The following is a 17201-nucleotide window of genomic DNA, read 5'->3' on the forward strand; positions in this document are numbered from 1 at the left end:
GGCGAGCCAATGCAGTTGCACAAGATGAAGTTGCCTCTGTCGTCGAGATGGTGCGGATGATGTTTTATTCCAAGAGAAAGAAAGTTGGTCCGACGCAAAACAAAGCAGTTGAGAAAGGCTAGGCTGAAAGAAAAGTATAAGAAATCGTGCACGGACCACATCCTTGTGGCTACATGCGCCACACGGAGCTACATACATACCTAGGAGCCCGGGGGTGGTTTTTAGTAAGTGGTCTGGTCAGCCTTTTTAGGCTGGTAATCGTTATGAGCAATGAAGTTAGGGTAGAAAACCATTACGGAAGTACAAAAACCATTACCAGAGCCCTTACCAGACGCTTTTCACAGTGCGAACCCTTACCCAAAACCCCCCCGGCGCCCGATGGTACACAGTACAACGCACAGCAGCCTTACTCTACCGCTTCCATCCAAAACTCTACCTCTTCGATCCATACCTTCCGCCGCAAAGAACCGTGTACCTCCCGCACCGCCACAGGTACCCTCCCCAACCCAGCACCGCAAACAAAGCCCCTAAAAGAGGCGCCTCGGGATCGAATCTCAATCCACTGGCGCGTCGCCCCCAAAAAACCAAAAACCCACTGTACCTTCATGCCAGCGTGGGCACATCGCCTGCTAACCTTCTCGTTCGCGATTTCAGCTGCCAAATTTCTCTCCTCCCCTATACAAACCAACCCACGCTCCTTTAGAATCTTCGCCCAGTCCCTCCCTCTCCAGAGACGCAAAATCAACATCGCAACTTTTCCCAAATCTCCCGTTCAATTAATCGCATCTCGAAAGACAAAAGAGCAAACGCTTCTCCCAACAATGGTTCGTCCCATCTCCCCCAGTGATATCACCACCTCTTCTCTCGAAATCGCTCCCCCACGTCGACACGACACACAACAAGCAAACAAACACAGCAGCTAAACTCTCTCTCCAGCTCGATAAACTCGTCGGTTTCGCCATGCTTGTGGCCGCATCCGTCATCTTCCTCTATTACACCATCTGGACTCTTCTCATGGTAAAGCCTCCCCCCAGTTATGCTTTGAAAGAAGGAACTCAAAATCGTACTGACAACACTCGCGCGCAGCCCTTCGTTGACGGCGACCACCCCCTCCAGAACCTCTTCCTCCCTCGCGTCTGGGCCATTCGCATCCCCGTTATCCTCCTCCTACTGGGTTCTGCCGTTGTCGGCTCCTTTGTCGGCATGGTCATGATTCGGAGCAACCAGAAGAAAGCTGCCAAGGCCAAGGCCGCTGCCAAGAAGAAGGCGTAAAGACGAAGAAAAATGAATAATGTCTTACATGTATATGCATGTGCCCATGTGCGAAATGGCGCCGTCAATGTATGCATGGGTAATTTGGGTGTTAGAAGAGGCCATAGCAATCAACATTAATAGTGCCTTTGCACAATCATGTACCAACTTGGGTTCGCATATAAACCTTGTACGACAAATAGAGCTTTATCACAATGACTAAAAACAGATTCTAGAGGGGAAAGAGGCGACAGTGGTTTGGGTATCTCGAGTGTGGTGTCTATTCAGTAATGGGGTGCAACAGGAGCTGCTAAACTAAAGAGATGCTACCTATAGAACATAACAGCAACATGCAGCCATACAGGCGACGCATCCAATCTAGATAAAATCCCGAGCAGCCTCAGCGAGGGACTCGAAGAGTATAAGCATCCGTCAAACCAATCCTCCAACAGTGTTGCTCAACTTTGCTTAAGAGAAAGAAGAAGAAAGCCAAGCAAAACAGTGAACCCAATGTCAGAAGTTGTCAAATTAGTAGAACCTAGTGTATACCCAAGAAAAAAAAAGAAAAAATTAGGGGGATTCTCTCGTGTCCCAAGAAGCCCAAAGTATAAAGGCTCGGTCCTGAAATTGCAAGACTGCCCGGTAGCCGCTTACTTAGACTCTCTGGTCGGCAAAATCGAGAACCTCGCAGTCGTCCTCAAAGAATCCGTCACCGTCAGGATCCCCCTGGTGGGCTCCACGTCGTCGCCTCGTCGTAACGACAATCTGCTCTGAATCGCCATACTCCATAACACGCTCCATGGCTGATGGAGGCAGAGGTCGGTGGTCCTCTGGATCGTCGTATTCGTCTTCAAAAGCAGAGGGGAGGCCCAGATCCAGCTTGACAACGGAAATGTCCTGCCCAAACGCCCAGGCGGCTGCATCCGACCCGCCGTTTGGCGCATGCGCGCTCAGATGCTGAGCCTTCTTTGTCTTCTTGGAGGTCGGCGCGGCATTGGCATCCATCGAAGAGTTTGCAAGGACGTCCGATCCAACGAGCTGACTGCCATAGGCTGGAGTATATTCGCCAAGAACGACGCGTCTGTCAGTGTGGAAAGGTTGATATGGCGCACTGCACTCGATTTCCGCCTGAGGAATAGTCTCGCCCATGGTATGGAGAGTGTTGGAAACCACGCGTGGGCGACCCTTGAGCGTCAATGTCGTTCCCACGTCCATCTCAGCCTCTGACAGCTCCAAATACTCTTCCTGGGCGCCCAGTTCTAGGATCTGGCGAACAGCCGGAGCAACGGTATCATCCGGCAGCAGCGGCAATCGATGGTCTGTATACCGATTGGCACGTGTGTTGCGCTTGCCGCTGTGACGTCGAGACTTGCTAGGATACGTTCGAACAAGGCCTCCGCCCAGGTTGAAGAGAGAGGCGCTTCGCCTGCCTCTGATCCAAATGACGCATGATGATGCGGGTAGTGAGGAACTGGGAGGCAGGGACACGCGGTTCTCTCCAGTGTGGCGTAACTGGCTGATGGCGGAGCCGGTCTTTCCAATAGAGCTGGTGATGCTCGCGGCAATCGCACGCCCACCCTGAGCCGCCGAGTCCTTCAGTATGCTGCCAGCAGTGTTTGAACTATTACCGCTGCCCTGGCGAGAGCGTGTGACAAAGGGCATCGCCACCTGATACGCAGCACCAAAAGCGCCAGATGCGAGGGAAACGGCGGAGCTCGAAGGCTCGGATGGTTCTGTGGCAGGCTTTTGCGTCACTTTGCGTCTGCGCGGCGGTGGCCACATGAAAGCGCTAAAGGGCATCTCCAAGAGATGGACAGTGCCTCTCTCTGTCACCATGGCTAGTCGCTCGCCTTGAGGCTCTGTCCAGACCACCTCAATAATGCGAGCCACAGTCATGCGCGAGAACTGGGCAATCTGGCGAACCTGAGGGCCGGCGCTCTCATGGGAGGCCAGCGACGCCTGCAGGGGTGACGAATGGGTGTGTTGGACACGCAGCAGGTCCCACACCGTCTGCACGTCTCCCTTGCTGCTCGCTGTGAACAGAGATAAGGAGGATGGCGAAAACGACAGAAAACTGCAGCCTAGAGGCGTGGCGAAGGTGCAAGAAGGGTGGATAGAAGGAGACGTCACCAGCGAGTCAACGTCCACGATGGAGACAAGCCCGGGATCCTTGGTCGAGACAGCTTGCGCAGACGCACCATGGGTTGGTGGGAATGAAGCACCATCGTTGCGAGAAGCCCACTGCTGAGGTGGTGATCGGGGTGGCAGTTGCTGTTGTTGCTGCTGTTGGGACTGCGGGCTCGTTGATCGATTCCAATACGAATTCCAAGCTTGTAAACCCTGCTGGCCGACCCATTTCGCGCCCTGAATGAGCTCCTGGGTCGCCTCGCGCATCACCTTGTTGACGACACTGTCAGAGATGGGTAGATCCACGGCAGCGGTCACCGAAGGAAGGTGAGGCGGCGTGTGGGATGAAATTCCGGCCCCTCTTCCTAGAATTGGCACTGGCAGATGCGCTCGGATGGCAATGTTCGAAGACGGTGGTGCCGGGCAGTAAGCGATCCTGCGACCGTTGAGAGCGAATATGGCCGTTGGAGGATTGGGTCGGCGGGCTGTGCCGAGGGGGTTCATCTTATCCGTCTCCTCGGCTACATCGCCGCCTCGCTGACCCTGCTGCACACAAGTCCAGAGCTTGGAGGTGCAAGCAAAGACGTGTCCATTCTGCGCCTGGAGCAGCTGCGTGTATATCCAACATTCGCCAGTAGCGCCGGAGCATACAGCAACGGTTCCGGCATCTGCCTTGATGGCAAATGCCCCGGTGGGAGGAGGAGGTTGGAAAATCGGGCTGGTCAAAGAAACCTCTGCGCTGATGGGGATGGCGGGAGCCTGCAACAGGACATCGACCAACTTGTTCGTCTTGAGCGAGTAGATTTCGACGGCCGTCTGGTAGGCCTCAATCACATGCCCGCTCTGGCCGCCCCGGCCAGAAAAGGCGTCTTGGTGAGCATAGGTAGACCGGGGGCTCGTGGCACCGTCGACTTTCCTCGCGCTGTCGCCATCGTCGTCCGGGCCTGCAGCCGGGGCTGCGCGCTGAGGAAGCACAGGGCCGTGCACGACCAAAGCCACCAAGGGGAACACAGAGTCCTTGTCTCCGCCAGCAGTCCAAGGGAGTATCTTGGCGTAATGGACGCCACCCCGCAGGCCCTTGAGGCTGGCGATGTGCTCCAGCCCTCTTTTGCTGACGCCGTAAACCTCCAAGCCGCCCTGGTAGCCGGCCAAGACGACATTTCCGGAGCCGGCAGAGCCGTAGGGGCTCGGGAGCTTGTCGAAGCCAAAGTAGAGTCCCTGGTCGCCCGGCTTCATACCGGACTGCGGCTTGATGGTGAGGTCGAGGTCTGAGACGCCGTAAAAGTGCGCCTGGGGTTGGTGGGGAAGCGGAGGAGGATGGGATCCGATCCGGGAGTGAGCGTGAGCATACGGAACTGGAGAGTGAAGGGAGCTCCGGCGATGGTGGGCGGCAGTCGAAGAAGGCCTGGGCATGTTGTCCGGAGACGCAAAATGGGGGTCCATCTGGTAGCTGAGAGGCCGCCTCGGGTGACTGGTGGGCGGAGAGGGCGATGCCGGCGACGGCGTCATGAAGGCTCTCTGGGCCGTCCAGCCATGGTGAAGGCGGCCCGAGTCTTCGTAGGAAGAGGGCTGCGTAGGCGGCGATTCACTCGCCAGAGCGATCAGGTTGCTCGGAGAGGCTGCCATTCCGTTTGTCGCCCAGTCATGTATCACGCTCGGAGCGGTGCTTGCAGAAACCGAAGTGGTGGACAAGGCATCCAAGGAAGGCGACGGCTCAGGATTGTCATTGTCAGGAGCAGCCGTAGGCCTTATCTCGGGCGTGTTGATGGGAGGAGAGGAGGCGTTGGAAGTAGGAATGCTCTTCGGGGTGTCGTTTCCACTTTCGTCGCCGTCGTTGACAGGTCTCCTATTTATTCACAAGCACCAGGTCAGCAAACCCAGCCGTCCATATGGCATCGAATTGTGCCCAAGACCCGAGGCAGCAAGGAGATGCGCAGCAGAAAGGATGAGTCACGAGGCCGAGAGCCATGCGCTGCGATGCCTTGCCATGGGCCATGGGGGGGTGTTTTAGCGGGAGGACTCACGCGAACTTGCCGGCCGTCTGTTTGGTCACCGCTGCGGCAATGCCGCCGCTGTGCTTTGCATTTTTCCTTTCCTTCTTGGCTGTAGGGAGTTCATAGGTCAGCGATAACGCCCTTTTTTATGTGTTTTCTGTATGTATGTCTGGCGGCCGGTCGGTCTGTAGGTCGGCCTTGTCGTGCTTCAAGGGATGGCGATGCACGGCTTATCGCGGTGTCGTCACAGCAGTGGTACAAGATAAGACGGGACTGTTACTCACCCGGCATTCAACCTGTGTAAGGGGATTGGAGCAGTGGTCCCGCTCCAGCTGCTTTTGCTTCCGCAGAACGAAACGGGTTCTGGAAAGCCAAAGCTAAATCTCGTTTGCTAAGTCGAGAGGGGGAAAAAAAGAAAAGAAAAAGCGTAGTTGAGGTATAATAGGTATGAAAGTATCGTTCCGTCTCGATCAGCTCGATGGGCAAAGATGAAAGCTTCTCGTCGGGTAGGGCCAGGTACTAGGCAGCTCCGGTAGCAGCAGGTCTAGTAGGTGTAGACGAGATTTGAGGTACCGCCCGATAAGGGGTTTGCCTGCGGGAGGAACAGAGGGGCTATCGACGGTGACGAGGGGTTCGTTCGCGTCGTCCTGAGGTACTACTAGGCAGATATACTCGTAGTAGTACGGGGGGATGAGGAGATGATTGGCAAAAGATGAATACGAAAGGTGCAGTAATACGCTGGTTCGTGCGACAAAAGAAACAGGGCGATCTCTAGGTTGGTATAAGTATAGCAGGTAGGCAGAGAATGGCGCAGCCACCGGCCTCGTTTTTTGGTGTTCGTGAGAAGATGCGACGTCTATCGTTAATACAGCAAGATGTATGATGTGGTATCGAAACAAGAACAAAGAGAAGAAAAAAAGGTCGTGTAAGTACTAAACAAGATGATTATTATTCAGAGCAGAGCTGATCAAAGAAAGAGACAGAAGTGCTGTTTGAGCTGGTATCGTATGGATCGTTTGACGGTATGTTGTATGTAATGGATGTAGTGTAGCAATTGTAAAGAGATGAAGGTTCCGCTGTTGCTCAAGACGTTCGGGGGGTGGCAGCTTTGATGAGTGGCCGCCCGCCCAATTACAGCTACACTGACACAGGTACAGCATCCATCAATCAGCATCAACATGAGCACTCGGGCATGTACCTGCTGGTACTGCGACGGCCAGGGCGCTGCCGTCAGTGACTCCCATTCGATAACGCGGGGGGAGAAGGTTCCAGGTCCGCTGGCCGGGCCTTGCAGTGGCAGCTGTCGGGGGGCGTGATTCCGCCAAGGGGGGGCGCCGAAGGGGGGGTATCCCAGCTGGGAGGTCAGAGGGGGGGAGGGGGCGTGCCGCGTACAGTGACGGAGAGGTACAGTACTGGGCTCAACTGGCAGAGAGTGACGGAACAGTGGTCAGCGGCCACAGGGGCAAACAGCGCTCGCGGCAGCGCTAATCTCAGCTGGGCGAACCTGGAGTCTGGTGCTTCTAGGGGTCAAGTCAACTGGCGTCTTGTCTTGTCTTGTCTTGTCTCTCCCGACCTTGTCGTCCATGTCGAGTTCCGGCGGTTTCCATCTCAACGACGCATGGGGTACAGAGGGACTTGTGCAGGTGCGGTTTTGGTTAATGCAAGGTACCTCGAGATTGGTAGCATGGGCGATTACATTACATCAACTGGACTTTTCCTTTTCCTTTTCCTTTTCCTTGCCTGCTGTAGGTACCAGGTACGCGGCAGTCGGAGGTACGAGTACATGGCAGGTACCAAGTCATCTGAGCGCAATCTGCCAATCGAATCAACGGGCTGCCACGCGCTACAGTGCCTATCGCTGAGTGGCCCTGCGGCGCGTTTAATCCATTGACTGGCCGCATGTAGTCTGTACCTGGAAGCAGCAGGGTAAACCGAGAGCCCTTGAGTTCATGACGCACGTACATGGTACCTGATAGCACTGGAGTTGTAGGACGATTCCTTCCCCCCCCGGGCAGCGCCGACAATCATGTACCTTTGATGTAATCAAATCAAATGCGACGACGAGCACATCGCGGCTAGAAACGCTCAAGTCACTTCTTGGTCATCCGCGTCCAAGTACCTCTCCCCCAAAGCAAGACAAGACAAGAACAACCTTGACAAAGCGGCATTTCACTAGCACGCCTCAGCCACCTCACCAGACCAGACCAGACCAGACCAGTTGACCGGCTCCGGCGCGTCATCAACATCATCAGCCCGTTGCCAAAATGACGTTCCCCGCCGAATAGGAATAGGGATGCGACGCCCCGGCAAATGACTAAGATTGATACGATACGATACCAGCTACTTCACTCCTCTCCTTTCTCTCCTTATCTCTCTGTAGCCGCAGAGTACTACCTACTCCGTATGCCAGCTGCAATCATATCCGGTGCGGAGTTGCCCGGCGAGAGTAATATCAACCACCCCGTGCAAAGTTACCGGGTTTGCTCAACAAAAGGAGCAAAAGATGCTGCTGATAAGCTCATCTCAACTTCTGCCGTTCACGTTCACAGCTCGTCTTGATGCAATGCTCCGGCCCTGTTGCGCCACAACTTCTCTCCCACACACACATACACACACCCCTACCTTAGTACCTATGTACCATGGATGTTTTTCCCTTTTCGCATCGCCAGGAATATGGGCACCCGTGGAAGCTGAGAGAAGGATCCGCAAAGTGCTATAATTACCGCCCTGCTATGTACCAAATCATTAAAACCAAGTTGCAGCTATCACTCCGGACGGAGGCGTGACGAGGTGTCAGGTGATGGGTGCCTCCTACGCCATGGACACGCACCTCTTCCTTTTTTCCTCTTCCCCCCCGTGGCAAATCAAAGCTACGAGAAAGCAGTTCGCGTTTGTTTTGATAATAGATCGGATTTCCCATAGAGCGCTAAGTTGCCCAAGCCCAAAAATCCTACTGTACTCCGTATTAGAGAGTTAGTACTGTAGTCTAGATAATGCAAGGGACGGTGACGCTGCCGCGGGATCGCCACTGGGATTCCGGGGGAAAGCCTCTAGAAGTCTAGACAAACACAGCAACGCAACAACCGTAACCCCTCACCTCCATCAATCGTTCGAAATCGTCATCGTCATTCACTCACGTCCAGAAGAACAAGAGATTCTCTTACGTTTCTATCCGTCGCTCCGTATGTACTGCACCACAACAATCTCCCTTCCCTCCCCCATTGCCGGTATCGCAACACACGCCCCCCCTTTGTGCTGATAAGCTCCGATGGAACCAAAACAGCCTCGTTGCTTATCTATCGCGGCTGCATGTGGCTGCTTGTGCCTGTTTTTTTCCCCCTGCAAACAAACGGGTTCGAAACGTCAGCACGTTAAGTAAAACATTTGAAACGGATGGCAGTGATTTGTCCCTCTTTACGTCTTCGTAACAGTCTGGCGTTTTCATGTGAAACAGTTCGAGTCTTTTGCGGCAATGATTCAAAGCACCTCATAGTGGAGTATCAACGCAACACTGGCACAGCACGCAAAAGTATAAGCAGGTACTAATGCAAGAGATGGATGCGGTGCCAGCAGCAAAATTGCTATTTATATTCGCGTGCACAAACCTGGATATTGATCAACTACTTGTATATTGGTGGTTTTGGTCTACCTGTATAATGTAGACATGCTGTACCTCTCCCTCTCTCTTCCTCTCTCTCCCGAGCCTCTACTTGAGCAGAAATACCCGGTACTCTGCCAACTTCCACGTCTCCTCCCCGCCCTCAACCTGCACCTTTCTCAGAACCGCGTGTCCTGCCCATGGAACGATGCTCGAGTTGCCGTCCTTGGTCTTGTACTCCACGTCGCCGTGCAGCATCAGCTCGGACCTCTTGCTGTCTTCATTGTCGTTGAAACGCGCTGGGAATACTTTGGTAACTGTGTGCTTTCGCTCTGCCACGACAGACCACATTCCCTCGCGCATTGTGCGGAGCTCTATTGTGCTTCATTAGTATACGTGATTGAGTAGGCAACACTGAGCATATCAACCAAGCTCTCATGCAATTCAAGGCGGTGGTGTTCATCTGCTGGCACCTGATGTAAATACCCGACAACTTATAAGAGGCATCCGAAAGGGTAAGAAGCTCCCATTCTCATTCTCATTCAACCGCTCTCAAAGAAGAAGCACAAAAAAAAAACCCTCACCTTCTCGTCCATTCCCCTTAACAGGCCCCATGGCTACACGCGCATCCTCAGTAAACTGATCGAGCCACTTCTCGTTCAACTCTGGTCTATCGGATATTTTGTAAAAGTTGGTGATAAAAGTCCGGATCTCGGCGTCGGGAAGCCCATCGGGAACCGGATACAGAGGAACGTAACCCGCATCAGCAGAGCTAGCCATTTTGCATATATATATATATAGGGCGGTAACCCAGACAGGGTAAAGACGAAAGTGATGAGCGTGTAGTAGGAAGGAAAGCGAGAAACAATGAGTGTTTAAAAGGTCTTCAACCATCGCTTCTCTCGCGTACTTCTCCAAGCTAGAGGAAGTCTGTAAAAGGGCGTTGGTAATCAACCTAAGCCTTGGGTAATCAACCCCCGGCTTCCAATCAGAACCCCGCCTCCGGTCGGCTGTCGTCCCGTATGGCGGCAAGTTCCTCAACGTCGGATACGTTCCGCCGACCGAACATGCGATTCATGTTTGCGCCTCGTTTCTCGCTCTAGTCATCAAGGTGTGTATTCATGGCACCGGCACGGGTGCGGCCCGTCAATTTAACTGCGATGTAAACACACATCAGACAAGCCGTCATCGTATATAGGTATCTTTGGCGAAGCCGGGAGGGGAAAAAACACCCTTCAATCTTCTTGAAGCCTTAGGAAAGCAAAGAAGAAGAAGAAGAAAACATGTAGCCGCCATATCTCCGATATTTCGGAGCAAGTATATCGGCGAAGAGTTGCCTACCTCATGTTCCGTCCCAGCACCCGTATTCCAAGGCCCCCTAACTCCATGCTTCGCATTATTAACACAAGGCAATCAAAACACACAACATGCATGAAATAGGAAAGCCTACTTCTTAACCCCCCGAGCACTAATCTCTCCCTTCTCGCCAATGTTGAGAAGCTTACGACAGTCGGGGCAATACCATTTCGTCGTTCGCGCAGGGATATCCGAAAGACCTACACATTCGAGATGGAACCATTCCTGCTTGCAATTCTGCTTGCTTTGTCAGTGGACATGTTTGCCAACCCAGCAGGACGATTGAACTTACATCGACGTTATCACACTGAATCATGGTCCCAAAGCTCACCCTATTGCAGAGGCAATACCGTGGCTCGTCAGGATCAATGGGGTTGCCCTCATCGTCCACCTCCACCATCTCCTCCGTCACTTGACCCTTGTCTCTCTTAGTCGCGCGAGCCTTCCTCTTGGGTGCCGCTTTCCGCTTGCCAACGGCGCTGTTACCGCCGCTGCTAGTCGTACTGACAACACCGGGGGCGGGGCGTTTGGTACGTTTTCCCGGCTGCTTAACTTCGGGAACCGGTGTGTTGCGCGCCGTACTGGCACGGCGAGATCGATCCACGGCCAGTGACGGCTGTGGCTCCTGGCTCGCGGCCTTGCCTCGCGAGCCAGGTCGGCGAGAAGGGAGCGACTCTGGAGCAGGTGTTAACCTGGGCGTGCCGCTGCGTGATGACGGTTCAGGCGCCGCTGATTGGCCCCGTGGCAGTTGAGGTGACGTGGACGCAGATAGCTGCTGCTGTTGCTGCTGCTGCTGCTGCTGTGATCGCTTCGCCGCCTCTCCCCGCGTTTCACGCTTACTAGCCTCTCGCCCGGGCAACTCTCTAATCGTTGGCGGAGGGATAGGTGTGGTAGACATCCTCGGCTCGGTCTTGGGAAGAGGGACAGGGGTTTCGAATGGAGCCTTGCTGGACGCGGGAGTAGAGACGGTGACAGTGCCATTGCTCGCATTGGCTGGAATGGTAGGGCCTGGCGCTGGAGACGTTGCTGACCTCGTAGTGACGGAAGACTGTGGAGGAATGGGGATCGGCACGGGAGTCTCCGACTGGGGAACAGCACTAGCTACCCCAGACGTCGTGACGGCTTGTGGTGCAGAGTTGTCGGAGGAGACCGAGCTGCCCTGTGCAATCAGACCGGGCACTGGCGGTGGGACGGGTGTCTCAGTCTTGGTGCGCTTCAACTGTGGCCGCGAGGATGGCAATGCTTCACCGCCTTCTGTCGGTGCTACTGCTGCGGCTTCGCCATTGGTCTCCTCTTCAACGTCTCTCTTTCGCTTGGATCTAGAATTAGTCCGCGGCTTGGGCTGCGGCCCAGGGCTCTTTGCGTTCTCCGGCGTCATGCTGGAGGTAGTACTACTACCCAAGAACAGTTTTGCCGCCTGCTGCATCTTACGGGCAGACTCCTCGGCTTCTTCGGCGGCCAGTTTTGCGAGCTGCTCTCTCTTGAGCTTTTTGGCCTCGTTGAGCTTCATGCCCCGGTTGCTGGTCGGTACTTCGGTGGCAGCCAGAGAGTCAACGCTGATGGCGCCAGCAGGCATCTGTCGAGTGCCGGATTCGTTGTCGATGATGGGCGTCGGCACCGTGGCCTCAAACACCCGGCCCTCCTCCTCTGCCTTCTTCTTGGCCTCTCTGTAAGCATCGGGTCCACGACACAATGCCTTTAGTTCCCTAGCTATCATAGTCTCGCTAGGCGTCCATGTTGCATTCTTCTTCATCCGTTTCCTTAGCTTGGCCAGCTCATATTGGGTCAGCTGCAGCCACGGCGCATCAGGGCTGCCAATGACGGCGTTCTCAGGGGGAGGATTAAGCAGCGCAGCCGCATTTGCAGCAGCCGCAGCACTCAAAGCAGGCGTAGCATATTGCCCTCGTGAAGAGCGGCCACTAGATTTCTGGCTCTTGTTGCTGACTAGTTTGATCCGAGGCGTGGGAACCTGTATCCTGCGGTTTGTAGCTGGCGGTTCGGACTCTTCATCAGAGCTGATATCGCTGTCATCGCTAAAGGTGTCGTATTCGATTTCGTAGGGGGCGAGAACCTCGCCGGGAACCGTGATTCGAGGGACTCGGGACCGTCGCACTTTCTGCCCGTCTTCTCCCGTAGCTCTAACCGTCAGCTTCGCCCTCGTCATCTGAGGAGACCTGGGCTCGACAAGAGCCTGCTCTTCCGTTGGGTAGTTTTCCATCATTGTCTTGAGCTTAGAAAGCAACGCCGTCGCCTTGTTGTAGTGACGGTTGACATTGTCTGCCATCCTGACTGCCTCTGCGTGGGCAAAGATGCGCGAATCTAGCGCCTGCTTCAAGTGCTCCGAGATGTCAGCGCGCAGCTGCACCGGCGATGGGCGCTCATGGGCCGGTAAGCCTGGAAGCTGGCCCCATACTGTCGTCAAGTCATCGACCTTGTGTGAAGCATCCGCATATCTCTGATCCAGCTGGCCCACGAGGGTGAGGGAGCGCATCATGTCGGCGGGCAGGTATTCCGTGAAGTCGAGGAAGTCGGTGACTGTCGTCTGCGCATCGGGATCGGCGCGTGCCGTGAGGACGCTGCTCATTGGACCCATGGAAGGGCCTTCGGCGATCTCAAAGGTGGCCGTCTTCGTCTTTGGCGAAACAACCTCCTCATGATCCATGGCGGCTGGGGCGTTTGCGGACTCGGTTGAGGTGGCCATGTTTGGCAGTGGCAGCGCAATCTCCAGCACCTGCAGACTCGTGGCCGCGCACCAAAGATTTCGCACTGCTCCGTAGACGCTGGTCAAATCAAGGGCTGTCGGATATTGAATATTCGCACTCGACGGCGTCCATTTGGAGATGCTCAACGTCGTCGCGATCCGGTCGATTGTTGGCGTGACTTTGGACAACCGCGTTGCGATGGCTAGCTTCCTTTGGGGCACTAAAGCCCGGTCCGTCAGGGAGGGAAGGAGGACCGTGCGCCGTAAAGTGTCTTGGTGCAACCGCACCCCAGGCTGAGTCATCACGGCTGCTGTAAATCGGACGAGACCTGGGCTTTTCAGCTCCGGACAATTTGGTTCAGCTGAAGCAACATCACACAAAGGCACGAAAAAAAAATGTCTCGTTGGAATATTTGCGACGTTATGCTGGTGCTACAGCGATGTTACGGCCGTTACATTTGACTACGCATTTTCCCCTCTCTTTTCCCACCTACACCAAACTGAAAACCGTTTCAGTGGTTTGGCAATCCTTCCCACAGGAATTACGATATGCCTGCCCTGTCTAGTATGCAGCAAACATGAACCTTGCAGAGGCAGCCGAAGGCGGTAATATACTACCTAATTAATTGCTGACACGGTAATCTCGATGAGATCCTAGCTTGTGAGATTGTCCTTATTTCATTGATCTCATTTCTTAATCTATATTACTACTCCATTTCTCAGGGGGGGGGGGAGGTCCCTAACCTGGCAACCAAAACGTTCCCTACCTGGCCTAGTACCCATACACAAAAGAAAACACCATGTCTATATTGCGATTCATACCATGCTCTGCTCCCCAGTGGGTTCAAAAGCTCTCTATCGTTTCATCATGACAGAATACATGTCTCAAGCACACGCATCCTCCAGGGTGTTTCTGTTGGCTCACAAATCCCAATCGGCCTCCGTATCCCGCATCAGCTTAGCCCCCGCAATTTCTTCCGATTCCTCCACGAGATAGGTGGAATCTGGTCCAATGAGGGTCAATGAACCATATAGAACCAGGCGTCTACATTTCCTATTGTGATTCTCAAGTCAGCCGTGGTGTCTCCGTGGCGGCAACAGCCTTGTTGGCGCGTGGGGATTCAATCTTACAGGAAGCCAATGATGATCAAGTTTCCCCAAACCTCGAGCTCTACCCCCTCAAGGGTACCTTCTACTCTCAGCTTTCCATATCCAGTGATCTTGTCGCTATGTCGAACCTGCATTAGCAACAGTGTGGACGTGTGTGATGGCGTTTTACGGCTACTCACCTCGAGCCTAGGTAGCCGCTGATCAAGATGTTGCCGTACGCTTTGATCTGTCCCCTATTGAAGGCACGAGTCAATATTGTTCTCGATCCTGGTCGCCCCCTTCTCTGCAAACCCCCCCTTTCGATGAATTGGTCAACTTACTGGCAACTCAACTCTCCATTTGTGGTGATGTTGCCATAGGCATCGATGGGACCTCTGACGGAGACACTGCCCTGGAAGTTGATTCCACGGCCGGATTGCACGGAGCCGGCTACCTCAAGCGGGCCTTGGACATTGATCTCGTCTTCACTCTTGATACTCTTGGACTTCTTGATGCTTCTTGGCGCCGCATATCCTGACGTCGATCCAGAAGCATAGTGCTCTGACATGGCCGGAGAAATGGGAGAGGACGGTGGCAGTTATCCAATTCGGTAATGGAGAGCCCCGACGGTATTCAACGGGAAGAATACTAGTCTTTAACTTTAGGGTATCGGCTGATTAGCGCTCACGCCCCTTGTCTGGCGATAGCCGAGAGAACCTGTCAATGATGAGCTTTCGTTGACATTTTCCAAAAAGGCCAGGGCGAGGGGCATCTTATACACATAAGTCAAATAGCGTGTAACGAGTCTTGGGGGGTGGTCAAGGGCTTCTCCCGTATGCTTCAATGCGAAGCGCCGCCGTAACAAGAGGAAGAAGGGGGAGAAGGGGGAAAAAAAGGAAAACACCCCGGGAATCAGCTTCGTGGGAAGGGGTCAGTCAGAAGATGCAGACGCAAGACGAGTTGGTGATGAGTCTCCGCCGTCGCCTGATTGCACCCCTGCCAGCAACAGTCATGTTCTGTTCAGCTCACCGTTTCCCCGACAAAGAGCTGAACAGGCCCGAGTGACGATTCCTGCCTTGTTTGCCCTTGGCCGTGTCTCGTCTCGTCCTATCTCTCCGCCTTACGGCTCCTTTGTCATGAAAGAGAAGGCCAGATGCGGTAGGCTGTGTGACTGGGCGACTGACCGGCTCTGCCCACCCCCCGTTTCGGCTGTCTCGACGGCAGGCAGCGTGGTAATATTGATAATATTGGCCCGGACGGGGCGGGTTGACACGGCAGGGCAGAGCAATTATTGGAAATCCTCACTCCGCACGAGGGGGTGGCCAAGGCAGAAGAGGAGCCGACGACGGTGGAGAAGAACGAAGGAATCAAGGCCTGCCTCGTTTGGTGCTGCTCTGCTTTTTGGTGTAAGTGCTGGGAGCTGGGAGCTGGGAGCTGCGGAGATGGGAAAAACAGCCCTGCTCAAACGTGGCATCCCGGTTTGTCTAAATCCTTGGACCAAGAGCCTCACCTGGCTTTTCTTTTCTTCTTTGTTCTTATTTTTTTTTTATGTTTTTATGGAGCCGGGGTTTCTTACGGGTATACGGGGTAATGCCTCTCTCCTCTCTCCTCTCTTCTCTCGGTACTATTTTTTTTTTCTGTCGTTGTCTTTTTTTCCCCCCATCTTGAACTAACACCGATTTAAAACCCCTCAGTAGCTCTTAGTTGTTGGTGAAATTCCCCCTCCTCTCTTTGGAAACAGTAGGGAAAAAAGAACCACTTGGTGCAGCGGGCCCTCCTTTCTCAGATCCCGAGGGTAAAAATAAAACAAACAAACACATGGACAAATCAAGCTCTAATGCTTAGCAATGACCCGAACAAGAATCTCGCCAAGCTCCCCAAAAGGAAAAAGAGGCACAAGACTCTCTCATCCCATCGAGATGCTACCCTCGAAAAAAAAAAAAACTAGTAGTGGCTGGCTACACAAAGCATGGCAAACTCACATGGCAGCCCAACCCCAACCAAAAAAAAAAGACCCGAAGTTCAGGTTCTCTTCTTGATTTATTGCGTCTAGTATTACCCATCAGAAGTCCCCTTGCTTGCTTTCCCGGGTTCAGGATCCAGCCCGGTTGAACCAAGAACCTGCTTGTTGGGTTTTTTCCTTTTTCTTTCTTTCTCAGCCTTTTCCGCACGTGTCCCCGGCATATGCACGAGCCCAATGCCTGCAGCCAAACCTCCCCCCCCCATGCAAGCTGCATCCGTCCTAGTTTTTTCAGCTCTGAGCCCAATATAGAAGCGCCCCCCAGTGAGCCCTGCTTGGGGGCCGTTTTCTCGTGCTCTTTCATCGTGCATTTGCATAGGCGGACTTGCGATGGGCATTTTTGAATCAGTGCCTTGAATGGACCGGTCAGTCAACTCTCACACCCTCTCGGAATCTCTCTCCCCCCCCAATGAAAAACTGCCAGCCTCAATAATACCTAGTACTACTACATCGTCATCACCGTTTTTCTGGGCTACCTTCTGCGCTCTGTGTGACCCCTAGCCTGGGGGGCAGATTGAGTTGGTGATAACCGAGCAAGGGGGACTCCGCTGCCTCGTGTTAAGCATGCTCGAATTCCGGGCTGGAAAAAAAAAAGTAACTTGACATGAAAAGTGTCCCCTCGAAACATCATACTCTAAAGGGCATTAGTTCATCCCCCATCCCCCATCCCCATGCCACACCCACAAGGCTTCCGAGAACAAAGAGTGAAAAGTGTTGCCAATGCCCTTCGTATGCGAGTACACATCAAAACTCGTGCTCATACAAACGCACGTGCCCCTATAGCAATCGCCTCACTCACCGTCGGCGTTTCAGTCATCCATCTCCATTATGACGACGGGAGCTGAACTGATTCCCATCGCACAAGCATGATCAAACAAGGGCAAGATTGACTCTCGTTGAAATTGTGTGTTTTTTTCCCTTTCCTTTTCGTCGGTTTTCGTCACTCTCCGTCATCCCCATGCTCACTGCCTCGTGCTGAAACAAGAAAGTAGCTGCCTATGAGGATTGTTTTTTTCTTATGCTAAGCCCAAGCATTCCGTATACACCACCAAACTACCCTGAACC

The 17201-nt window shown here is 53.8% G+C and overlaps 5 protein-coding genes across 5 annotated transcripts; 1 reads left to right on the top strand and 4 right to left on the bottom strand.

The window, feature by feature from the left end:
- Window positions 1–173: 173 nt before the first annotated feature.
- Window positions 174–1272, top strand: Triagg1_9832 (uncharacterized protein; the record flags this gene model as incomplete). The annotated part of the gene is made up of 3 exons (XM_062904833.1): window positions 174–224; window positions 345–824; window positions 937–1272. The coding sequence occupies 3 exons, from the start codon at window positions 174–176 to the stop codon at window positions 1270–1272; spliced, it is 867 nt and encodes a 288-aa protein (XP_062751174.1).
- Window positions 1273–1905: 633 nt separating this feature from the next.
- Window positions 1906–5663, bottom strand: Triagg1_9833 (uncharacterized protein; the record flags this gene model as incomplete). The annotated part of the gene is made up of 3 exons (XM_062904834.1): window positions 1906–5224; window positions 5403–5481; window positions 5657–5663. The coding sequence occupies 3 exons, from the start codon at window positions 5661–5663 to the stop codon at window positions 1906–1908; spliced, it is 3405 nt and encodes a 1134-aa protein (XP_062751175.1).
- A 3415-nt stretch (window positions 5664–9078) lies between these two features.
- Triagg1_9834 (uncharacterized protein) lies at window positions 9079–9750 on the bottom strand (the record flags this gene model as incomplete). Its single annotated transcript, XM_062904835.1, has 2 exons — window positions 9079–9344; window positions 9555–9750. 2 exons carry the CDS (start codon window positions 9748–9750, stop codon window positions 9079–9081), a joined length of 462 nt encoding a protein of 153 aa, XP_062751176.1.
- Window positions 9751–10416: 666 nt separating this feature from the next.
- Triagg1_9835 (uncharacterized protein) lies at window positions 10417–13330 on the bottom strand (the record flags this gene model as incomplete). Its single annotated transcript, XM_062904836.1, has 2 exons — window positions 10417–10566; window positions 10619–13330. 2 exons carry the CDS (start codon window positions 13328–13330, stop codon window positions 10417–10419), a joined length of 2862 nt encoding a protein of 953 aa, XP_062751177.1.
- Window positions 13331–14154: 824 nt separating this feature from the next.
- Triagg1_9836 (uncharacterized protein) lies at window positions 14155–14684 on the bottom strand (the record flags this gene model as incomplete). The annotated part of the gene is made up of 3 exons (XM_062904837.1): window positions 14155–14254; window positions 14317–14370; window positions 14458–14684. The coding sequence occupies 3 exons, from the start codon at window positions 14682–14684 to the stop codon at window positions 14155–14157; spliced, it is 381 nt and encodes a 126-aa protein (XP_062751178.1).
- Window positions 14685–17201: the final 2517 nt, after the last annotated feature.

Source organism: Trichoderma aggressivum (genome assembly GCF_033847375.1).
Source record: "Trichoderma aggressivum f. europaeum strain CBS 100526 chromosome Unknown scaffold_060, whole genome shotgun sequence".
Taxonomy (NCBI): domain Eukaryota; kingdom Fungi; phylum Ascomycota; class Sordariomycetes; order Hypocreales; family Hypocreaceae; genus Trichoderma; species Trichoderma aggressivum.